The sequence below is a fragment of the Argiope bruennichi genome, chromosome 10 (assembly GCF_947563725.1).
Source record: "Argiope bruennichi chromosome 10, qqArgBrue1.1, whole genome shotgun sequence".
In the NCBI taxonomy this organism is placed as follows: domain Eukaryota; kingdom Metazoa; phylum Arthropoda; class Arachnida; order Araneae; family Araneidae; genus Argiope; species Argiope bruennichi.
In genome coordinates, this window is record NC_079160.1 from 44,264,449 (window position 1) to 44,291,037 (window position 26,589).

A 26,589-nucleotide genomic window follows, 5' to 3' on the forward strand; every position below is an offset into this window, starting at 1 on the left:
AGCCTGTACAATTTGCGAATTCGCTTATTAACTAGCATAAGCATCTTCTTAATGGTTCCTTTAAATAAAATTTTTTTTTTAATACAGTTTGCTCGTGCATCGCATGATTAATCCTCTTGCATGAACACGTAGCTTAAATTACGATGTTATCTGGATGAAAGAAGGATCATAACACACTATGGTATAATTGTTTAATAGAAACGGTTCACATATTTAGTAATTTCTGATTGGCAATGTTTATAACACAATAAGCCAGCCATATGGGCAGCCAACTTGTTCAAAGGGAATATTAGTTGTGTTTTATAAAATTAATTCTTACACATTTATGTGGATTAATTTTTATTTTACAGACGAGTCTAAGCTGTTTCTGGGATATATAAAGTCCCGAGCTTAACTCCAAAAGGGAGACAGCTAAAGTCATTAAAATGGTGTCTAGTTAAGGTAAAGTGGCTATGCATCGCTCGACGAGACCGCTTATAGCGCCATCTATCTGCAAAATTCGGAGTCGGGGACGGAAGGTACCTCATTAAGGATTTCATAAATAATGCTTTATAAGAGGAACGCAATCTATTAACGACGTCACAACTTTGTAAATTTAGACCAAGTTATTGGGAACTTTGCGTATTTAGTTCTTAGCATTTATTTATAAAAATCCTTTTGCTGTAAAATTAATGAGGTTCAATATTATGGAGATATTTTCCCTCTATATCATTTATATTTTTTTAAATAGCAATTCTAATTCAAAATTTTGCGAATAGATGGAGCTATAAGCGCCTTTATCGTATTGCATATAGCCACGTTGTGATATTTATATACTTTTTTCACCATAACTGTCATCATCCTGAACTCAATGCTGATTAAAAGGAAGAGTGATTCTAATAGAGATCTGTGGCGAAGCTTTATAAGCCAGATAACAACTACGGGACACGAGTAATTACTTTTGTCTTGTGGTCATGTTAAATTGCGAGTTCGGGCCCCGCTATCGCCAATAGCAGCATTGGTGACCCGGACTTGAACACGCAACCTTCTGAACATTGCTAGTTCGGTCCTTGCTATCGCCAATAGCAACAGATCCTACATTAATTTTTAATGTTTATTGGTTGATTGCGCTTTGAAATGATTTGTTATTATTGTAGGATCACGAACAAAAAATGTTTTTGGATTTTGTTTGGAATATTAAGAATTAATAAGTTAATGAGTAATAAGGAATAATTAAATATCTATTAAAATATTTAGATTAGTTATTAAAATTCTTGCTCTTTACTTTCACATGATAATATCATTTATCGGAATATAAGGTTAAAAGATTGAACCACTGAAAAATCTCTTTAAATAATAGTACGCCAAAATTCCATCCTGCTATTGAATGAAACCCTTCCGTAGCACGTACATAAAGAAATTTCTTTTTATTTATTGTGTTTCTATCATATAATGAAACATATGATAGCGACTTGCATATAATAAAATATTCCCTTCAGAATTCGAATAATTTAAGCAAACTCAAGAATTGTAAGATAGATTTTAATTTTTAACCAATTTTTATTGCAATTTATCAACAAATATTTATTGCAAGTAGTAAAATAATAACAAATCAATATATAGTAAGATTACATAAACATTATTTTAAAAACAATAGCTCTAATATAAATGAAATTAGAGATGGTAATAAGAGAAGAAATAGCGATACTTTTTAATTTGAATATTTGGTATTTTCTGTTATGCCCACAGCAAATATCACTCTATAAAAAATATTGCTTTTCTGTTAATGCCATTGTCGCTAAGTCTGACAATCTTCCACTTTAAAGTTTCAAATTATGGCGACATTTTTGGCGTATAGTTAAGTTGCTGGCGCCCAAATGGATATGAGCCAATTATTTTATTTATGGCGAGAGATATTCGTAAACCCATCCATCTTCGCCAGTATGAATTAACTTCTCATCAGGAGCTTCACTGGTGGACGGACGTCTGAATTTAATGCGATCGTGAAGTCTGTCACTACGACCACACCAGAATTCAATTGTGTTAGGCTGAATTCGATAACCACCCCTAAATAGAAGTAAAAAAAAAAAAATCATAAAAATGTATTCAACACATTTTATCAAAAAGATCATCTTTTAAACTTTAAGTTGATGCATATATCATATTTGTGCTGTTACATTTTCGGAAGTTATCGCTAAAAAGTGCCAAAATTTCACTTAATTTTTTAAATTAATTACAGGTTTTAAAAAATAACTCTCATTCTCCCATTTTAAGTGTATATGTGTCAAGATAGTTATAGGCCAAGCAATTTTTTTCTATAAAGCGCCAACACACACGCTGATACATGCACATTCATCTTTTTTAATAGTAGAAATGAAATAACTTTAGGATAAACAAATATAAAACTGTGGTGAAGCTTTATAAGCCAGATAACAGCCTCTGCACTTGAGTGATTACTTTTGTCTAGTGATCATGCTACGCGGCTACGAACCATAAGGTTACGAGTTCAGTCCTAGCACCAAAACACTTCTATTTGTTATTTATGCATTGAATAAAAATTAATCTGTGAAATCTGATAAAAGATGATAAGATTAAAAGAAAAAAAAAACGAAGCGTTTTAAATGTTTTTTTTTTGCATGTAACTATTAACATGTTTACTGTTCATCAATTTAAAAAAACTGTTTATTTCTTCTAATTTATTTCTCTTTTGATCAGTTGTATTAAATTTGAAAAATTGATTTTTACTTTCTGGTATACAAAGTATATGTAAATAAAGTATGGTAATCGTCGAAAAACTATTTGTTATTTTTTTAATTAATAACTCAGTTATTTTTCCTTTCTTTGAGAAGAAACAATAAAAAAATTATTCAGCCTATAAATTAAAATGGCGAGAATTGTTTCATGATTGCATTGTCCTCGGTCATTACATATAGTTATAGTCGGTATCAGTAAGAGCTATTGCAGTTTTACTTTTTTTATTTTCTTGTATACAAAGTATAAAGAAAGTAATGTTATCATCAAAAAACTGGAAAGCGAGATTTTGGTGGATCTTCACTTTTCAAAACCTCTCCAAATCTGAAAAACACATTTTTGGCAGTATTTCTGTTTGTCTATCTGTCTGCGAGCACGATAATTTAAAAACGCTTCGAACTAGATAGAGGAAATTCGATAGATGGTTTTTAAGCCAAATTTGTAGATTTCTATAAAAATGAAATTCACGCAGGAAAGAGTTTATCTGTCCGGTTGCCCAGATATGATAACAAAAAAAAAAAAAAAAAAAAAAAAAACTGAGTGTAAGATCTGGCGGATTGTTATGGCTGTGGTGCCTAATGCGCCTGTACCCATTTGAGTAGCGCCAAGCGCTATGGCGAGCGTGTGTGGGTGAGTGGTTGCTGTTGCGTCAAGTGAGTCTGACGGCTTTGGTTGCTGCGTCAAGTGAATCTGACGACTTTCTGTTGCTATGGGTAGATGGCGCCACAACAGTTGTACGAAGGTTGAAAGTTCATCGTCCGAGTTCACCAGTGTAGCGAATTGTGATGAGCGAGGATAGAACCTGGGACCTTGTGGTTCGCAATCCAGTAACATGACCACAATACAAAAGCAATTGCTCGTGTAGCGTAGCTGTTAACTGGCTTATAAGCTTTCACCACAAAGATAATTAAAATTTTAATCAACTCATATTTAATATTTAAAGTGCAGATATGTATCAAAATTGAAATCAAATCCATCAACAGATTGGCAGTCTGTCGATCAATACTTTCACAAGTATGTAAACGCGATAAAACATATAATATTTGGTATATAATTTTTTGGTACTTTTCCATTAGCCGGATCAAAAGCGAATTTGGCGCTAGAAATTTGGTTGAATTCTACATTATTTGGCGGTTTTTCGCTTGCTCCCGGCTAACGGATTCAGAACCAAACGCGAATTTGACCCAGCATTAATAGTTAACGATCGCACACTAATATAATCTTCCGTAACTATTATTCGTCAGTGGTATGCGGCTAATATTATGATACACAAATACATTTTTTAGAATAAATGGAAGAATGTGTAGAAAAGACTTTTTCATCGGCTTATTTTGGAGTGAAGAATATATTTAATCAAGTAAAATTAAAAATTTTGAACCATGCGTTAAATGTTACGATGTTTTTTTATTGTTATTTACTTAGACAATATGTTGACATTCATCATCATTTGTCTGTTTCAATTATTAATACTGACAATAAATGGAAAATCTGGATTTGAAAATTTTGAGTAGGCAATATAATTTTCATAGACAATTTCATTTGTCAAAAATTAAGAAAACGTGACGGATAACTGTAACTTTTTCAGTTAAATTCATTTTTTTTAAATATTGTAATTAAACTAAAAAATGTTTATTAATAGCAATGATGGAGTGTAAAAGAGTGCAACTTGAATATTGTCTTTTGTCTATAGATGTCTTTTTTGAGCTTGTTACATATCCTTCGTTAATGGAATTTTCCCAAAATGTTTACATAACTTAAGGCAAATTTAAACAATTTTTTCTCAATTGCGAACATTTGTTTAAGCAACTTTGCAAATCAATAAAATATTTAATTAAATAATTAATACTTTAATTTCATATCTCATTGAATTAATTCATTTAATTTAGAAAATGGGAAAGATATTTACCAATAATCAGGCTTTGGAATAACAATGGATTCATTTGCATATTTGCGATCCAGTTCTTCTTTCTCCTTTACCAGAATCTGAATAAAATGAATAAAAATATTTTTAAAATGTTTTTGCACTTGCATAAACATACTTAAAAACAGATTTTTTTAAAAAAATTTAACATTTAATTTATTATCTGATATTAGGACGTTTTCAAATCGTTATTTCTGAAATTCTTCACTAGATGGCACCACTCGCATGGAATCATAATTTAATTCTATTAATCTATGAGCAGACAAGTTTCAGTTAACTGATCACAACTGATGGATGATTCTGGATTTTTAAAAATAATATATTACGATCGACGAGATTGAAGATCTTTACAAAGATGAAAGGATTCAATTTGAATAAAAGCATAAAAGAAACGAGTTTAAAGTATATATTGTTACGAATCTGTGATGCGGCTTCCCAGCATAGTGGGTTCCATGGGAGGTCCCAGAGCTTGGCGATGAATTTGGCGACTTTGGCGCCAAAATAGATTATACCCGAAACATCGAGAATTTTCCCGATCCGTCCAGTCCGTCGTGACCCAGCAGTGGTGAACCAGGGAGTAGTCGAAGAGTTGTCGGAAGCGACAGTGCGGAGTCGTCGTCGGAAGCGATTGAGAAGAGTCGTCGTGAACCAGATCGGAGAGTTGTAGTCGGAAGCGAGAGAGAAGAGTGGTCGTGGACCAGTGGAGTCGTCGTAGTTGTGAACCGACGGTGATTCGAGTGGTGAATTGAGTAGTCGGAAGCGACAGAGTGAAGAGTAGTCGGAATCGACAGAAAGAACTGGCCTTCCAGAGATTAGCGGTGCAGCGACGGAGTCAAGTGAGTGCTGAATTAAGTTGTGCGCTGCGGTCTGCATTAGAGTCTGTTGTGTGCTGTTGTCTGCACGTCTCGGCTGAAGATAATTGTGTGCTGTATATAGTTGTCGTCTTTGTGTTGTCCTGTGTGTCTTCGTGTAAATAAACGTCGTTGTTTCATTTTCTACTGCCGCCTGCTGATTGAGTTTTCTCCACACCATATCACTTTCACTATCCAAAAGAACCCCGGAAATTTCGTAACAATATATAAAAAACATAGCTTACACTTCGAAATTCAATACAGCCAATATAATTTAAGATAGTAATATGCGGAAAGCTGCATGTGATATCATCACGCATAATTAAATAATCCTGAATATGATCTTAATGCAAAGGACATTTTTCAGCATATTTGATCATAAATTAGTTTTTAAATTAAATAATATATATTCAGTGAAATGAAACCTTATATTTAAAATAAACATTCTTGGTTTTTTATCGTATACTACGTATACAAAGAAAAAGTACTGTAGCGATCAAAAAATCCGAAATCGAAATTTGACGCAGATCTCCCTGAATGGGGGAAAAATATTTCTGGAACAATGTCTGTCTATCGAACTATGAATTCAATATCTCAAAAATGCATCAAACAACAGAGCATGAAATTTTGTATGTGACATTTTTATCAATTTTGTAGGCGTCTGTTTAATTTTGGACCAAATATGTCTATGTTAAGTCTGTCTGTTGCTTCATGCATACATACCATGATAGTCCAAAAACGCAAATAGTTAGAAGAATGAAATTCAGCATAAAAATTTAGAAATGTATATAATTAGAGTTGATGATGTGTATGAAATTTTGGATCCAACATACCAAAGAATAGTCAGTCTATCAATATGTATCTTTATGAACATGATGTGAACGCTATAGTTTGGAAATGCAGCGACACAGACAAATGAAATTTGATATGCGTTCTTTAAACCAACACATTACATTAGTATAAAATTTTAGACTCAATAAATGAATTGGAATATATAAAAATTTATAATTTTATTCATTGTATTAAGAACATCATACTTAGTTTTCTTCAATGTATTAGATTTAATTTGGAATTGCAAGAATCAATAGGCAGGTTATATTGCGGGAAACAGATTGTTTTCTCTAACCCAAAACTCACATATTCTCTATTTTGCATGGAATTTGGAGTACAATAGTTACGAAATATCAACTTTTGGCGTGAGTATAGCATTTTTTACTGAATCATGTAATCATGGCGATCCTTGTAATCCTTGGCGAGTTATCAAGCGATTAATATCTGACATGCAGTTAATAGTATTCGAAAATCGAATTCGAGTTTTCGATGCTTTTTTTCCAACCGATTGAAATGAAAATTTGACGCAGAACTGCAAATGTAGTCAAAAAATCCCACACCAAATTTAAGTAATATTTAAATCAACGAGTCTTATCAATGAGTACATTTACAGGCTCTTCATGTTTCAAGCCAACAGACAGTCAGTCTCTTGTTGGATTTTGCTCAAAATTTGACATGTGTCTAGATTATAGATGTTGATTCTATGTTTTGAATTTTATCTACTTAGATCTCTTCGTTTTGCAGTTAATGTATTAAATTGTAGACGGACAGACAGACTTACTCTGAACGGATTTTGCACAAAATTTGATAGAAATATACTGTGTCGAATTGTGATGTGCGAGGATAGAACCTGGGACCTTGTGGTTCGCAGCACAGTAACATGACCACGATGCAAAAGCAATTGCTCGGGTAGCGTAGTTGTTAACTGGCTTATAAGCTTTCACAACAGACTCTCCCTCCAGTAAGTCGGAAGTGAGAAGAACGATATGGCTGTTGTATTAGCTGTTGATTCTAATGCACGTGTACCTATTTGAGTAGTGCCAAGATTTATGGCAAGCGTGTGCGGGGGAGTGGTTGCTGTTGCTGCGTCATGTGAGTCTGAAGACTTTGGTTTGCTGTGGGTAGATGGTGCCACAACAGCTGTACGAAGGTTGAAGGTTCATAGTTCGAGGTCACCAATGTGGTGGATTTGCGACGCGCGAGGATAGAACCTGGAACCTTGTGGTTTGCAGCCCAGTAACATGACCACAATACAAAAGCAATTGCTCGGGTAGCGTAGTTGTTAACTGGCTTATAAGCTTTCACCACAGACTCTCCCTCCAGTGAGTCGAACGATATGGCTGTTGTATTATCTGTTGATTCTAATGCACGTGTACCCATTTGAGCAGCGCCAAGATTTATGGCAAGCGTGTATGGGTGAGTGGTTGCTGTTTCTGCGTCAAATGAGTCCGACGACTTTGTGTTACTGTGGCCTTTTTGTGTTGCTGCGTCAAGTGAGTCTGACGACTTTGGTTTTCAGTGGGTAGATGGCGCCACAACAGCTGCACGAAGGTTGAAGGTTCATCGTCCGAGGTCACCAATGGCGGATTTGTGATGCGTGAGGATAGAACATGGAACCTTGTGGTTCGCAGCTCAGTAACATGACCACAATATAAAAGCAACTGCTGGGGTAACGTAGTTGTCAACAGGCTTATGAGCTTTCACCACAATACAAATTTGATATAAAGACCGTTTACTAAATTTCGTCTATCTAGCCCAAAGCGTTTTTTGAGTTATTTTTGTCACAGGCAGATAGAAAAATATTTTCCAAGTATTTGTTTTTCGAACTCAGGGTGGTTTAAACTGTGGAGATGGAAAATTTGGATTTCGAATATTTTTTACGATTACTATACTTTCTCTATACTATGTATACGAGAAAGTAAAAAGAAATGTCAATTAGAATGTCAACTATTTTAGGATTATCATGTTCTAAGCATAATGCGAAAAATAGGGAATCTAGGAAATATAGGCAACAGGCTTCGCATGCTCAAATAAGAGGGGTTCACGATAGATAAGTTGGATGCCGATTACCATTAATTAATTATATAGCATAATAAATATATCTTAAAGCTTTAAAATCATTATCGTTTGGGCTTTGTCAAAGCGGACAAAATCAGCAAAAGAAAATCAATTCATATTATATTAGTTATCCTTCATTAATTTGCGAATTATATAAAGCAACAAAAGCACAAAATTATAGTATATTTTTCTTACCTCTTTATTTTCGATGACATTCCCGTGCTTGCTCACAACTGCAGCGAGCTGAGCATCCTTTGCTCGAGTGTGGAAATACTCCTCGGATTCCTTTTCGCTGATTTTCACAGCTACACCCTCGATTCGAATCTAACGTGTATATATTCATTATGATTTAAATAATATTATTAAGAAATAAATTATAAAAGCGTGTTAATTTTCAGATGAAATTATTTTAAACTTTCATATAGCACATTGTTAAAATTTAGATATTTTATTTACCTGGCGACATAGTGGTTCCCAATAGAACACTAAAGCCACTTGGGGATTTTCAGTCTAAAAAAAAAAAAAAAAAAAAAAAAAAAGAACTTTACATAAAAAAAGGGCACATTTCTGAACTAATAAAAAGATAAAATCATTAAAATATCTTTTATATAAATAGAGAAATAAATAATAAAATGCAATAATGGAAGAAGAGTTAAAAATCAGAATAAAGTAATTTTTCACAAAATGTAGGAATAAAAAAAATTAATAATATAAATAAATAAAGATTTAAAAATCAGTATAAAGTAATTTTTCGTGGGTGATGTTCGAAAAAAAAACAATACTGAAAAAATAATGTTTGAACTATTCCTACATACTTCATGCAGATAGGTTTTTGTACAAGAAAAATTTTAAAATAATGAACCCCACAAATATTACCATATTTATAGGCTTAATACTAGCTCAAGTCGCGATATACAAAAATCATTAAAAATAAATCTATAAAGTAAACTAATAGACTTAGAGCTACCAAATTTGGTAAGTGAGTGCTGACAAAATGATTTCTTAAGTTAGTTTTTAATTAATTAAAATTTAATGGAAATTTCAATTTTTTTTTCATAATTGAAACGATATTATTGTGCAAAAACCTTGTTGCATTATCTCAACTCCCCCCCCCCAAAAAAAAAAAGACTTTTAGTTATAGCTCTTTTAACTCTTATTTTCGTATATTTTTTCATTAATTTTTATAAATGTTTAAACTATTTTTAAATATATTTCGCAGAAATATTTTTCTTTGTTTGGTTTCTGCGTTTATAAACACGTGCATTACAAATTTGTCGAATACATTTTTCTTGCATGCAATTTATCGTTGTTATATAGTAAAGAGGAAATATAAAAATAATATGAAAACATATGAATCAGGCCTAAAACATTATCGTATTATTATTCTTCAAATTGGAGATTCGAATTTCAATTTAATTTTTGCTTTGAACTAAATTCTTACAATTCTGGAACTGGCTATGATAAACTTTTTGGATTAATAGGTTTTGGATAATAATGGAAAAAATCATACATATTCAGACGGCTAGTTTGTAGCAAAAATGATTAAAATTTCTCAATAATATCAAAAAGAATAGTTATAATGCATATCCTGTTGACTTGACTTGGGTTAGGGCTTATTGGTAAAGAAAAGACAAAAGACAACCAAATACCAGACAATGAAAGAGCCAACAATTTCGCCAAATAGGCCATGGTGACAAAGTATTTCTAGGCACTTTATTTACATATGAAAAAAAAAAATCGAAGATAAATAAATTTTCGCCAAAGAATAGAATGATTATTGGCAAAATTATAATTTAGGATCTTTAAAGTGAGTCAAATAATATATGGACACGAATGGAAGATTGTTTTTGTAACTAACAGAATATATCAAAATCTTATATTGAAGTAACTAATTTGATTATAGCACATATCTAAACTACAATACAAATATACAGTGGAAAAATTACTTACGGAAAAAGTAATTTAAAGGTTCAAAATAAATTTTCAAGTATTTATGGAAATCAATGTAATAAAAACAAAAACTGAAACTTACGATATCTTGTCCTTTCCTACTGTTGTAGTTAGTGTAAAAGACGAAGCCTTCTTTGTTATAAGATTTCAAAAGTACGTATCTCACTGAAGGTTTTCCATTTCTAAAAAGCAAATAGATTTTAGAATACCAAATTAATACTCTTTAGAGGCGGAAAAAACACCGAGAAAAATATTTAAATAAGAATTATTTTACGATGATATTTAAACCTTTATTACTTTTATTTTAGCAAATTTCTATTTAAAAATTAGAGTGAACAATCTATTTGTAACTATCTTATATATTTCTCATACATTGAGCAAGTCCTCGAAAGACACGAATACTCAGGTTTTTATTTTCAGAGGCCTAAAAATGAGACTTTTGTGCTTCGATGTAAAATAAAGAAAACTGGGTGCTCTTTTTTAACGAATGACACCAAAATTTGGCCTAGAACTATGATTTTAGAAACATAATCACATATAACATTTCTTTGCTCTAAGACGTCACATTTTTTGAGTTAAATGCAAACACGTTACATTATGTGCAAACCAACAGATTACAAATTCTTTGATAAGATATAGTTCAAATTTTGATCAAATATCTACAATTTCGATGTTGGAATTGTGTACCGAATTTGATTTTTATTTTACGTGCTTCCTTGCATACGGAGTGATAGATAAATTGGGAATGAATTTAGTTAGAAATTTGAGAAAAATTTACAGATTTATTGTTAAAACTACGGGCAGAGATTTATTAATTCAGGTGAAAGCGTTTTTTGAGTTATCAAATTCAACAAAGTGATAAGTAAACAGAATTCTAAAAAGGTGTCTTCTGGACACAACGTCAGTTTGGAACGTGTAAATATTGTTACAAAATTTCCGGGGTTCGTTTGGATAGTGGGAGTTATATGGTGTGGAGAACGCTCAGTCAGAAGGCGGTTGTAGAAAATAAAACAACGACGTTTATTTACACGAAGACACACAGGACAGCACATAGACGACAACTATATACAGCACAAAACACGATTATCTTTAGCCGAGACGTGCAGCATACAACAGTCTCTACTGCAGACAGTAGCGCGCAGCTTAGTTCAGTACTAGCTTCACTCCGTCGCTGCTCCGCTTACCTCTGGAAGGCCAGTTCTTTACCGTCGATCCCGACTACTCTTCGACTCCACTGGTCCACGACTGCCCGGCAGCTGCGGCTGCTTCCTTTTATAGGTCTCAGGAGGCGGGTATAGAAACTTCTCAACCAATCAGGAACGTTCGAGGAGTAACTCGGTTCCTACTGCACGGATCGGGAAAATTCTCGATGTTTCGGGTATAATCTATTTTGGCGCCAAAGTCGCCAAATGATCGCCAAGTTTGTCGCCAAGCTCTGGGATCTCCTATGGAACCCACTATGCTGGGAAGCCGCATCAAGGATTCGTAACAATATATCAAAATCTCGAATTCGATGTTTTTTGAAGATTACAATGTTTTTTCTTTACATAATTCATACAGAAGAAAATAAAAAAAAATCACCATATCTTATCTTTGAACTATTTAAATAAAATTTTTATTGTAAATTGCAGGCAATCAAGTTTTCTACTTGAAGATTTAATAGCATATTTTCTCCCTTTTTTTAAACAGCATAAGCATTATGAGACTTTCGTTAAAATATTTACTTGAGGATATTTAAATAGAAACACTTGTATTTTTAATACTATGTAGAGTTTTCGCTAAAAAATGAATCCATAAAGTACAGTTTTCACTAATGCAATAAAAGTTGGTTACTTAATGGTTTAAATCTCTCTTACTAATATAGATGGATGTGTGTTGGAGCTAAACAGGCTAGACTGTTTGATCTAAAGTTACCAAATTTAGCACATATAAATTTTGAAAGCTGGGAATGTACATTTAGAAGCCATTTTTTTTTTTTTTTGAAATTTTAATCAAATAATTAAGTTGAATTGTGTCGTTTCTTCGCGATAAATTTTGAAGGTATTGCACAAGTATGGATTTTATTCCATTCCTAAAACTGTCAACTTATGATATCAATATAATAATCTTGGACATTTTTTTCATGAATGTAGGCAATTTTTTAAATATATTTCCCCTCCCCCAAATTTCCGACAACAGAGGCCTTGAAGCTTCAACCGTTTTCCTTGTTTCACCTATTTTCGTCAAATATTTAATCGGGCGATTTTATATTTAATTTTGGAAGCCTAAGAAAAAGAAATCCGTTTAATATTTGTGTTGTTTATAAGATTAATAAAAAGTGAAGTTTCAATACCGAGAAATTGTAAAAATAGATGGGCCATATATCTACGATTTTTAGGACTTAACTGGGGAGGTGCGGTCTACGAGACCGCATTTCCTTTCACTCAAATTAAATTTTCTAAGGAATGCATTAGTATGAAAAACTGCCAATATATTTTGCAGATATTTTTCTTGATATATAGACATGTTTTAGAAATTTTCCGAAATATATTATCATTGAAAAAAGCAAATGCGTTGGAACATACATTTTCTTCTCAAATTACATGTTACAATAAATAATATTCTTGAAAAAGCATATTACTTTTTACTTTTTAAATCATATTTATTTTTACAGTATATGGAGGTATATAGAAGACAATATAATGTAAAATTCAACAATTATATAAAAAAAATGACAATGGGTAAAATTGGCCCTTTTTTATCGGCTTGTGTGACATTCATATCACGGTTTTCTAGGAAATTTTAAATATACATGTTAAGAACTAGTATAAAAATGAACCTATAAATTCTGTATATATATCTCTTGGTATATTAATATATTTTATAAATTTAAAATACATTATCACTAGAAAAATTAATTATGTTTGAACATACATATCAAAATCAGTAGAATGCGAACTTTCATCGAAAAACTCTTCTGTACAATTATCCTTATCACTAAAATCACTTTATTCTTCATTTAAAAGTGTCTGGAGCACTGCTTCATAATAGGATCAGTAAACTGGATGATATTTCGGGGGCCAAGTTTTAGCCCCATCCGCTAAGCCTTGTTTATCACTGGGACACTAACAGGGAGATGCGGTCTTAGAGACCGCGCTCGAAAAAATAACTGAATTATTTTAAAAATCATCTGCTGAAATCCGTTGAAAAAGTGCACGTGTATTCAAGGTCATAAAACTGGAAGCTACAGGGTCAATCCATTCGATTGAGCTAAAAATAGAATAGGGGTGACAGAAAATCCATCGCTAGCGGTCTCACAGACCGCACGTCCCCAGTTAAGGGTTAATAAAGCTAAGATGTCTTGAGACTTTATTAGAAAGTTGCATGTACACAATGATCAAAATATACGGAAGGTAAATCAAGTAACATGTCTTGAATGTTCGATAGTTTGATGGAATCATGGATATGAAGTTACATCAACTAAGATGCAATCTAATAGAAGATTCAGCAGATTGCATCTACTAAAATGTAATCTAATAAAACGTCTAGAATGTAATGAATTTTTGAATGAATCTTCAAATGAATCTAATGGATGTAATCTGAGGACGTTACATCTACTAAGAAATAAATGCAATTTCGATTAAATTTCGTAAATTTAACTTGAATTAAATATAACTCCGACAAATTAGCAAGTGACTAGTAAATTTTAGAATTAAGATTATGGTCCAATTTATGCAAGGATCTCAACAAGGCTACCTTCGCTCATGTTAAAAATAAAAATGTTTTGAAATCAATACAATGTATAGAAAAATAAAACTCTTACTTGTCAGCGGTGGCAACGGCCATAGCATTGGCCTCACGTATTCCTTCAGTCTTTCGAGCATCGTTAAACCATTTGTCGAAGAGTGTGATCGGATTTTTAACAGAAAAATCTCTTTCAACGTCAGGTTCATACGGCACTCTCATTGCTTGAGGAAATAGAAAACGATGTAGATTTATATTTCCGTAAAAGTAAATAAATATAAACAAAACACTATAAGAATCTATGTTTGTAGAAAGTGTACGATTTGTGTACGGATGTGGTATCCAGGCAAGCCATTATGGTGAATAAATGAATTTTGAAACACGAATTTTAAAATTTAACTGAAAAAAGTTTTAATATTTTATTTGTTTTAGATTATTTTTCGCATGTATTTGTTTGTAGTGTTGTTTTTTAATAATTATCGACATAAAAAAATTTCCGTTAAAAAGAGAACAAATAATTGTCTGTATATAGAGATTTGTTCTGTATTTTAGCGAAATTTATTTAATTTTGTGAAATTTTAAAAGATATTTCCTTTTTCCAAAATATTTTAAGAATTAAAATTAAGATTCTTCCTTCCTCCATCTGATATTCTAATTTCTGTCACCTTTTTCAGATTTGTTGAAAACATTGTTTGGAACATTTCTCTTTGATTTAAAACAAGAATGATTAAAATATCTTTTTTCATTAATTTTTAATGAATTACGTTTCTGATGGGCTCAAAGATTTTCTTTGTTGATCTGCGGCAGAAATTTTGCTTCGTTGGTATGACAAAGAGCCAAATTAAGAAATGAAAATGATGAAAATTATTTCATAATTTAAATTTGGATGATATCGTTTGCAGGAAACTTCCTATTTTCATTCACTTTATCTCTCTTTTTTTCATTAACGTGTTTTCGTTTTCAATTATTTGTTCCGATTTTTATCGTCTGCACCAGTTGATATCACTGTAACAAAGAAAAACAAAATAAAAATAAAAAAATCGTTTTTTTTATTATTATTATTTTGTTCGCACAGCTTTGTTTTGCGTTATTGTGGTTTTGATTTCTCTAACACTTATTAATCAAGGGAAGCGCCGTGCGTGTTCTTCTAAAATGTGCTAAGTAAATTAGCTCGAAGCAATTATTGAAGCTAACACACGGTTATTCTAATGTAATAGAGATACTTAAACAAAGTAGTATTAAAATGGATTCTAAGGATGCAATCAGGTTATTTCTGAAGATGAATTATCATAAATAATGTAGCTGATGCGCCGCGAGTCTTCAAATGATCACAGCATTTAGTTAAATTAGAAGCATGTAATAAGAAGAATGAAGGTGAGAAATTGATTTTCAATGAATGATTTCATTAGTGAATTTGATTACGATTTCTTAAGATTTCTATGAGCACTATATCTATTCCAATTTATTTTAAATGTGTTTTTTTTTTCGTGTATACCTAATCATAGGGAAGGAAAATATTGTAAAAATATATTGAAAATAGTGAAACATTGTGATGTCAAGACTTTGTCAATTTCCCATTTTTAAATTGTTCCTCATTCCGAAAAAAAGAGCAAAAAAGCATTTTTTTAAAATTATATCTGCTTATCTATGAAATTACAATCCAAAAATGTAAGTTCCAATTTGGTTTTTGTTAAAGTTGTAAGTTTGAATTTGGTTTTTGAGTTAAACTTATAAATTCCTATCATATTTTAGACATAATTCATCAAAGAGACTCTTGCTCCTCTGTATATGAGTATTAAATTTCAAATACAGTGAACTAAATTTTTGATAAGTTTTAGTATATGACTTCATGATTTTATTCCCAAGAATTTAACTGTGTATCATATTTTAGATCGAATATGTTTACAGTTATGATGTCTGTTGGTTCATCTAATCTAGAATATATTAATAAGTAAGCCAAAAACGCAATAAGCTAGAAAAGTAAAATTTTATATGTAATCTCGACATTAAAAATAGATATGTGTATCAAACTTTGCATCCAGTGGCATAAAAATACATTTTGTCCAATAAAATTTTCAGAAGTTATGGAAGGAAATTTTCATTTTTAATTAATTTCAAAATAATCTCTCCGAAGCACACATCCTCCAGCCATCCAAAATATCTGCGACAAATTCGGTAACCATAAATAAAATGGTTTGTTCTATAGAGCGGTGTCAACACACACACACACACACACACACACACACACACACACACACACACACACACACACACACACACACACACACACTTTTAGTATTACTAGATATGAACATGTTTCTATTTAATAATTAAGTTTTTGTATAATGTCAAATTTAAGTTTTTGACTTGGCAAATTAACGCTCAAATTTTAGATGAGATGGCGAAAATAAACTACATGCGTATTAAAAATTGAATTTAAAAAATACAATTAATACCAAATTATACACAAGAGATTTCATTGAAATTTTTAGATCTCGGTGATTTCGGTCCCTTAAAATTATAAATATTATGGAGTTATAAAATTCTTTTTATTTTAATTCACTGCCATGCAACATCAATTTTATAGGATCAAATCGTTATTAAATTAATAAATAAATCGATAATTAAGCTCTGGCAATATTAAAATAGTGTATTGTCATCGAGAACACACAAGAAATATTTCGCGACTGCAACGCATCAGAAAGTGAGAGAAAAACGTTAATAGAATTCCACCTTTACGAATATGAAACAAACAGTTAAATGAAAGTGAACAAAAGCAAACATAAAATTATACAATTAACAAATTATGGAGAGATAAAATAGAAATTAAAATACCTCCTAGATCCATTTTCTTTTCGCTATCCATATTTACAAAGAAAATATCAGATATTTTTTACCACGCGCTTAACCTATGCAACAGAGTATAGCTAAAATAAGATTTTTTGGAATAGCTAATCAAGTGACTACTAACTGCTTTTGACATCTGAACTGTGGAATAGAATTTATAAAAAGAGTTTTTATATTCAGGAGATTTCAAGGTTAATTGCGCTTGACAGATGATTTATTTTATTTTTATTTATTTATGTTTTTCTTTCTTATCATTTAATAGGATTACGAATGACGCGGGTGAATATGATGACGCAATCAATGCGTATTCAGATGACGTCACTCTTTTTATTGCATAAGTCTTTTATAGTATTTACTGAAATTTTACTTATAATTTTGGAGAATTTTATATTTGCAATATAAAATTATAAAGGGAGTTCCAAAATTAACGCAAGATTTGAATTTGCCACCGTTCGTGAAATAAAGTGTTAGTAATCTATTAATAAACCATTTGACAGCTGATAGTTTATTGTTAGTAAAAATGGAGCGTTACACGATAGAAAAACGTATTAACGCAAGATTAGAAATAAGAAACAATTTTTTTCTCTTTAAATTGTTTTATTTTTATTGAATCGTAAAGTACACAATGTTGTGAAAGCTTATAAACCAGTTAACAGCTACGCTACCCGAGCAGTTGCTTTTGTATCGTGGTCATGTTACTGGACTGCGAACCATAAGGTCCCAGGTTCTATCTCGCGCATCCCAGTACCGCCACAACAGGATAGGGTTATGTATGGAAAAACACCTGGGACAAATGGCCTCCACGGATTTGCTGGCACATGCGCACTCTTTTGTCGAAATTTTAAATGACCATTTTGCATAAATGTGACTGCGTTTCGTGGAAGCAGCGTTGAATTTCCTCCTTCAATGCACCGTGCTTGTGGGCTTGTTGTTATACACCTTTGACTTCAAATAACCCCATGAAAAGAAATCAAAACGGTGTTAAATCACACGATCTAGCGGGGCAATTCTCAAATTTTCGACTGTGGCCACCAGACTTTCATTATTTTTTTTAATACTGTTCAACAATGAAAACGCGTTGTTCTATCGTCTAACACTCCACTTTTACTAACCCTAAACCATCAAATGTTTTTTTTTTTTTAATTTGCTTGTCAACACTTGATTGCACGAATGGTGGCAAATTCAAATCTTGTGTTTATTTTGGAACACCCTTTAGAACAATGAAGTACTCCATTCAATTCAAAACTCTATATTACATGGACTTGTGGCGGTTTGCAATGAGCGAGGATAGAACCTGGGACCTTATGGTTCGCAGCCCAGTAACATGACCATGATACAAAAGCAATTTCTCGTGTAGCGTAGCTGTTAACTGGCTTATAAGCTATTCACTACAGACTCTCCCTCCAGTGAGTCGGAGGTGAGACGAACGATATGGCTGTTGAGTGGCGATGTATTAGCTGTTGATTCTAATGCGCCTGTACCCATTTGAGTATCCGCCAAGCGTTATGGCGAGCGTGTGTGTGTGAGTGGTTGCTGATGCTGCGTCAAGTGAGTTTGACGGCTTTGGATCGCTGCGTCAAGTGGGTCTGACGACTTTGGTTTGCTGTGGGTAGATGGCGCCACAAGGATCACGTCCGAGATCACCAATGTGGCGGATTGGGATGAGCGAGGATAGAACCTGGGTCCTTATGGTTCGCAGCCAGGTAACATGACCACGATACAAAAGCAACTGCTCGTGTAGCGTAGCTGTTAACAGGCTTAAAAGCTATTCATTACAGACTTTTAAATATTAAACGAATGCTATATTTATAATACGGAAAGCAACACTGAAACAAAGAAATGGGAAAGTTACAATCAACCCGTCAACTAACACTGGATTCTATTTCTTCACAGAAGAAGTGAAGATTTTTATTCCTTCACAGAAATAAAAAATCTTTTTATAGAAAACGATGCTGTATTTCCTATATGCCTTTTGTAAGGATTATTGAAATATATTCTTAGGTATCTGGTGGTGATTCTATCCCTCTCACCATATACTTACCCTGAAAGTCAAATGCATACCTAAACTGAATTTAGAATATTCATTAGTTTACACATTAGTTAGCCTGTCTGTTTATGTATGAATACGACAGCTCAAAAACGTAACGAACCAGAAGGATGTAATTTGGCATGACAGTTTTATATCATAATTGTACAACTCTTGTAGAAATTTGTCTGCGGAGCTGTATTTGTATGCATGTATATATTTTTTTTCATGATAGTTCAGAAATGAATCAACCTAAATGGATGAAATGTGGCACGTGATTTTATAAACAAAAAAATAAAAAATAGCTGTGTATCAAGCTTCAGAACAAACTCATCATGGGGTTGATTGCTCATCGTTAAATCTGTTATTGTATTTTTGAATACAATAATTCGACGTTGTATAAATAAAGTTTGTGATCTTCGAAATTGTAGACTTAAAGCAAATTTATTAACTCAAATATTCAACGAAAAAAAAAAAATCCAACCAAATTGCATAAAAGATACGATTCTTTATTATACTATAAGATGAACACAAAATATATCACATCTTAGTGCTGGCTTCTGGTGAAGTGATGATGGCCAAATTTCCTTAAAAAGGGAGTGAGGGATTGTGTTTAAGATATTCTAAATCAAATATGAAAATCATTTGTACAGCTTGTAGCGGATTGAGATGAGTGAGGATAGAAGCTGGGACCTTGTGGTTCGCATCCCAGTAACATGACCACGATACAAAAGCAATTGCTCGGATAGTGTAGCTGTTAACTGGTTTATAAGCTTTCACTACAAGCGGTAAAACGTCTGTAGACTGTAGCAAAAAACATGTAATAAAGTTTCTTTTCTCTTCTATGAAAGCTGCCCAAGGACAAATGGTGCGCGAGCGATTTCTCACACGATTTCTTACAGAAATATTTTCTGCCTTTATTGTGCATGAACATCTTACTAAGTAATGCCATTGCGAAATTTGATACAAATTTTCACTTTTGATCTCGATATCACAGATAAAATTTTACTTTTCTATCTTATTGGTCCCTCGGGGGGGGGCACCTCGAAATGAGGATGAGATGCTTCCGGCATGGTGGTTGGATCTCGCCACCCTGGAGGGTACACTAATAGGTGGGAGATCTGGCTCCTCCCATCGATGACGGGACGTACTTCCTTCGGGGAGGGTTGTACCATGGCAGGTGACGTCCCTTATGACTCAACCACAGTTCCCGGCAATTGCTGTTGCGGCGGTCCGGTCATTCAGTTTTATGTTTTAAATCCGTGTGCATTAGGGCGGGTCGGAGAGTTAGATGGTTGACTTTTCTATCTTATTGAGTTTTTGAGTTATCTCATGAATCGATAAGATATACCAATCTCTTTTCTGTCATGCAATTATCATGCTCAGAGGTTTAGAACCTTGAACTCAAGCACTTCCACCAGGAAACTTTACTGTATGCACAGAATAGCAAGGGGGGGGGCTATTTCTGTAATTTTAATATATTACGCGCAATATATCCGCAGTAATCATGGCTCATAGCGGTTTCACAGAATTTATGGCCCTAAGCAGTGCGTATCATGAGACCCCACTTTTAAAAATTTGGCTAATTTAATTTAACATTTCAAGACATTTTTAACTAAACAGCATGCTAATAATTTATTTTAGGTTGATTTTTTTCATTTTAGTAAATTGGTGAAAATGCCTATTTTATTTATTTGTTTATTTATTACAACTCTTGCTTGTGAAGCATTTGCGCTTGTAAGCAATATCATTTATGCAGATATTCGAGGTATATATAACTTAAATTAATGAAGCAAATGTATTGAAGCAGATAGGAACATGACCAATTGCACATGAAAGAATGTTAATAATCCGTCCGTCTGCCTGTGACAAAGATAATTCAAAAACGCTTTGAGCTAGACGGTTGAAGTTTGGTATACGGTTTTTATACCAAATTTTAGATTTCTATCAAATTTTGAGTAAAATCTGTTCTGGAAGAAGTCTGTCTGTCCACCTTTATGAATATAATTTAACACGATAATTACAAAACGCAGAGAACTATCTAGATAAAATTTTTTCTAACATTTATAGTGCACCTATAGTGCAAACATGTATAGTGTGATTTAACATGTATAGTGCAGATACCTGACACATTTTGAGCCAAATACAGCTACGGGTTGATTGCCTGTCGCTCTGCAGTTTCAGAAACATGTAAAACTTAAAGACGCATTAACTTAAATATATCAAATTTGGTGACTTTGTGACTAAAAGTGTAGTTTTGTGTCAAATTTTTGTTTCAATCGGTTAATGCATATCTAAAATACAAATGCATTTATTGGATCCTATTAACCGTATGCCAGGGATTACTCGCCAAATAACACGCCAAGGATGACACGATAGATTCAGTAGATATGCTAAATTCTCGCCAAAAGTAAATATTTCGTAACTGTTGTACGCCAATGTCATGTAAGGCGCTCTCTGGCATGACAAGTTTATGACAGATTAAGCGAGAAAGTTTTGGGGAGATAATTCCTGCTGATTTATAAATTTATTTGGCAATTAGGCTAGAAGCATCTTTTTAATTGACATAGTTGTAACTGCCCTCCCCTCCTTCAGCCCAGCGGCCCTAGATAGTCTAATCTGCCTAATTGGCAATTCGCCACAGTCTACGGCTTAATACCTAATTTCTAAACCTTCTAAGATGGCATATACTTCCAATAGAAAAAATATACTTAATGAAGTAAATAATGTTACGAATCTGTGATGCGGCTTCCCAGCATAGTTGGTTCCATAGGAGGTCCCAGAGCTTGGCGACAAACTTGGCGATCATTTGGCGACTTGGCGACGAATCTGGTGACTTTGGTGCCAAAATAGACTATACCCGAAACATCGAGAATTTTCCCGATCCGTCCAGTAGGAACCGAGTTACGCCTCGAACTTTCCTGATTGGTTGAGAGGCTTCTAGCCCCGCCTCCTGGGACCTATAAAAGGAAGCAGCCGCAGCTGCCGGGCAGTCGTGAACCGGTCGTGAATTGAGTAGTCGTGGACCAGTGGAGTCGAAGAGTAGTCGGAACCGACAATATAGAACCGACCTTCCAGAGATAAGTGGAGTAGCGACAGAGTGAAGCTAGTGCTGAACTAAGCTGTGTGCTACTGTCTGCTGTATGCTGCACGTCTCGGCTGAAGATAATCGTCTTTTGTGCTGTATATAGTTGTCGTCTTTGTATTGTCCTGTGTGCCTTCGTGTAAATAAACGTCGTTGTTTTATTTTCTACTGTTGATTGAGCGTTCTTCACACCATATAACTTCCACTATCCAAACCAACCCCGGAAATTTCGTAACAATAATTATATTTTATGTTGTTTGAGTCAATAAATGGTTTTGTTGAAAAATATATCCTGTAGTTCTTCGGACTTATTAATCACATTTAGTAAAATATTCTTGGCACATTAATTTTCTTTTAAGTTTTACCCTTCAGCGATTAAAACAGACTAAGTGATGATATTTTGAGTATCATTATTTTAGACTATTTAAATGGTTGCCTGGAGAAAGACCAAACTATCAGCAGATGGATGTTGCGTGATACCACCAGTGATTCGTTTAAAATAATGAAATTCAAATCTTCACAAATCAATCAATTTTAAATGTAGGAATTTCAAACTAAGACTTAGTTTGAAATGTCAGTGTTTTGTGGCGAATTTGCGATGAGCAAGGATAGAACTGGGACCTTGTGGTTCGCAGCCCAGTAACATGACCAGGATACAAAAGCAATTTCTCGTGTAGCGTAGCTGTTAACTGGCTTATAAGCTATTCACTACAGACTCTCCCTTCAGTGAGTCGGAGGTGAGACGAACGATATGGCTGTTGAGTGGTGATGTATTAGCTGTTGATTCTAACGCGCCTGTACCCATTTGAGTAGTGCCAAGCATTATGGCGAGCATGTGTGGGTGAGTGGTTGCTGTTGCTGTTGTGCGTCAAGTAAGTAAACATTTAATATTTACAATTAATTTACATTTTTCACATTTAAATAAAACGATCGTCGATTAAGAGAGGTAACGTTAAAGCGTGTTTCAAATCTCTCGAACGCACGTAAATCAACAAAAGCAAAGTTGAGTTTTCACACAACTTCTAAGTTCAATAACAAATTGTTTTAAGTTGCGCGTGAGTTTATTTTTGCTTCGTTGCACCACAGTTTCAAGAAGATTTTATTAAATACTACTTATTCTTGAAACTATACTAAATGACTTATATTTGAGACTGTGGTAGATTTTTCAGAAATGCATTTAGTGATTTAAACAACATAAAATATAATTCTTTATATTGTCCAGAGCATTATCCATTTGGAAGCGTATGTAAATTCATGAAGTTTTAGAAATGAATTATTGGCCACAGTTTGAGTGGTCACCCTGTATAATTACGATATCAAAGTTTTCAAAATTTTCATTGTATTTTCTATGCTCTATGAATTTTTTCCCCTATAGGGTATGCTAAAAAAATGTATTAATACTTCAAAATGAATGATTGGATTTCGAAGGTGTAGCTAAGAAATGTGATTTCGAATAGCTAAGAAATGATATTCCTTATTCAGAGTAAATATTAATTTTTAATGTACTAAAGGCGAAGATTTAGCCTCTAAAGTATAGATTAGTATTAGTCTCCATTTTTGCAAGAATGTTAAAGTGATAACTCAAAAGGAAGCGCAATCACTTACAGATATGAATTTGGTACACAGTGTTAACATCTAAAATATAGATATTTATCAAATTTTCAACCACATCTGACAACGTATTGAACGTCTGTATATTCGCGTGTATGCCAACGAAATAACTCAAAGATTTAGATCAAAGAAATTTGTTATGTTCCTTGTTACTACAATCAATGTTCTGTGTCAAATTTTAGTTTTAATCTGTTATTAAAAAGGCGTCTACAATGAATATTCGATTTTCTTTACTATAAAACGAAATACACAACTCTCCACTGCGGTACTCTGAAAATAAAAATCTGAGCACTTGAGGAATTTACGGTTTTACCTAAGATCCACGACTTTTATGTCTGCCTGGAAATGGGAAGGATAACATCATTTTGGGAATATGCGAGATACTTTCCGGAAGACCACTCATGTTAGTTGGTTATTTATATGTTTATAGCTTATTTGTTTTTTTTTAATTAACAAGATGAAATGCTTTCAAGAGGAAAAAAAAAGCTTACATTGGGGTAACAAATATTGAAATACTAAGTACGATTTCTTTAATATTAAGAAGGAGATAAACTGTTATCTCCTTCATTTTTTTAAAAACAATTTTTTGAAAACTAATTCTTTATTTTCTTTTATCAGCAACGGGCAAAATCACTTTGGAATAGTTATTTGGCACCTGTTTAACAATTCCTAATACGTTGTCTCGTTTATTTTATCTGAGTGAATATTTCGTCAGCAATGCATGTTTTCTCAGTTGACATTCATTGTTATAGAAATGGAATGATAAATATTGGCAGAAGAATCGACAACTTGATTATCCTTTTATAGTTTCTTCATTATCTAGTTTTCTAAGCTATCTGATATTCATAGTAATATCATTGTTGATATCTATCATGATAAAATTATAATGATAATATAAACTGTTGCAGCCACCGCTGAAATACCCACACACGCTCATTTCTAGGACAGTTCATTAACATTCTTTTAGTTCATTGACATAACTCAAAAAATTTTGTAAATTTTAATTAAACATATTTAGTAATATTAACTAATAGTTTTAAAATAGTAAAAAATATGTTAATAGTAATATTAAATAAATAATTTTTATCAAAAATAAATATCAATTTATCATTTTATATCGCCAATGGAGCATATTAAATCATACGTCGCAGGTCAAACATCCCGCTGGTGTGATGTAGAATTTGGAAACAGGGTTGCCACCAGAGGTGGTCGACCTCATCATCTGAAATCTTTAAAATGACAAGATTCGTTTAAAAATAAACCTCCTTTTGCTATTGAATGCTTGTTAATATAATTAAACTGAATGTCATAGAATCCTGTCTTCAGATTCAACGATTTTCCCCATTTGTATGTAGGATTGCGGTTTAATTATCTATTTATATAAAAAAATCGAAAAAAATATTCTCAAAATTAAAAATTCTGTAGCCTAGCTTCATATTTAGTTCGAAGGCTCATTACCCCCCCCCCCTGTATATTTTTGACATGGATGATTTTACCTGAATTTTATATTATGTTGTCTCTTAAAAAGCTTATCAAATCTTAATTTTTCTCATGAAATATATTATCATTTATTTATATAACATTTTTCACACAAAGTTATCATAAAATATTTTTTTCTTATCATTTATTAATTCTGCAGAAGCACTTTTTTGTTACATCAACTTTGAACATTCAATATTTCAACTATTTGGACAAGAAATTTATTTAATTAGCATCCATCTTTAAAAATTCACAATCGTTTCGTGACTGTGACCTTTTAATCTCTACTAATAATAAAGATGAATGTTTGTGTGCACGTTGGGGCTTTACAGGCCAGATCGTTAAAATTGGAGTTGCCAAACATATTACATATTAGTTTTGGATGGTGAGGAAATGTGCACCTCAGAGTCACTCTTTTGAATTTTAATTAAAAGTTAAGTTGAATTGTGATATTTTTCAGTTACAGCTTCTGAAAATATTATTAACAAAACAAAATTTTGTTTCATCTATACTTATAATAAAGCTCAATGAGTGTGTGTGTGTGTTGGCGCTCTACAGGCCAGACCGTTTGACATACAGCTACCAAATTTGGTACATATATACCTTGGAGGTTGGGAATGTGCACCTGGGGTTTCTTTTTTCGAATTTTTAATTAGAATTTTAATTATTAATTAAAAACTAACTTTCCCGCCAAAAAAATCTTCTATTTTCCCCACCGCCAACTTTTCCGCCAAAAAAATCTTCCATTATCCCCAGCGCCAAACGATAAAGGCTTCAGTTTTTTTTTCTCCCAACAGTAATGAAGCTAGGGTTAAAATTTTTCGGCGGATTATTTCAATCGGTTCTGTTTATTTTCTTAATGTTTGATGCATTTAAAATTAAACATTGTTAATGAATCAATCTTTCAGATTCATTCTGAAGTACTTTTGAATTAAATTAAAACCGAATAAAGGAAATTAAAAATTTCTAATCCGCATAGCGTTACCCCAACTGGCGTAGAAAAAAATCACGTATTTGCGTTACGTAACTGGCGAAGAAAATTCACGCATGCGCATTCTGTTCTGATTGTTGCCATGACAACGTTATCAATGGATGATTTAAATTATTTTTGGGTTAGCTGCATGCTTTTGTAAGTAAATTGTATTTATGTTAGTTATATATTTTTTGTATATGCTTATAGTTTTAAGTACATCGTTTTTTAAGTAGTTTTTTTAAAACCTGTTTTCAACCGTTTATTTTAAACGATTCGTTTTATTTTCTTAGTGCTTGATGCATTTAAATTTAAACATTGTTAATGAATCGATCTGCTCATAATGAATCTAAGAAAATTTTGTTGACCAACTCTTGAGATATTACATAAATTTAAAAAGATATTCTTTAGTGCCCATAAAGTTTAAACGCTGAGTGACTCTATTTTCAGTAATCAGATTATAAAAAAATGCTTTGTTTCAGTAAAAAATATTATTATATTAATTGA

At 32.7% G+C, this 26,589-nt stretch overlaps 1 protein-coding gene across 1 annotated transcript; it reads right to left on the reverse strand.

The window, feature by feature from the left end:
* Positions 1-1,530: 1,530 nt before the first annotated feature.
* Positions 1,531-17,072, reverse strand: LOC129989448 (pyridoxine/pyridoxamine 5'-phosphate oxidase-like). Its single transcript, XM_056097991.1, has 7 exons — positions 16,900-17,072; positions 14,144-14,288; positions 10,424-10,523; positions 8,848-8,901; positions 8,587-8,715; positions 4,637-4,713; positions 1,531-2,046 (listed from the first exon to the last, which is right to left on the reverse strand). Exons 1-7 carry the CDS (start codon positions 16,928-16,930, stop codon positions 1,881-1,883), a joined length of 702 nt encoding a protein of 233 aa, XP_055953966.1. The 5' UTR covers positions 16,931-17,072; the 3' UTR covers positions 1,531-1,880.
* Between the last annotated feature and the right edge of the window lie 9,517 nt (positions 17,073-26,589).

Excerpts from the sequence above, each read along its gene's own strand:
- LOC129989448 (XM_056097991.1), bottom strand. The coding sequence starts at position 16,930 with ATGGATAGCGAAAAGAAAATGGATCTAGGAG. Across the intron at positions 8,902-10,423 it reads GTAGGAAAGGACAAGATATC|ACTGAAAATCCCCAAGTGGC; the intron begins GTAAGTTTCAGT and ends TTTTTTTTTTAG. Across the intron at positions 2,047-4,636 it reads ATTCCAAAGCCTGATTATTG|GGGTGGTTATCGAATTCAGC; the intron begins GTAAATATCTTT and ends ACTTCTATTTAG.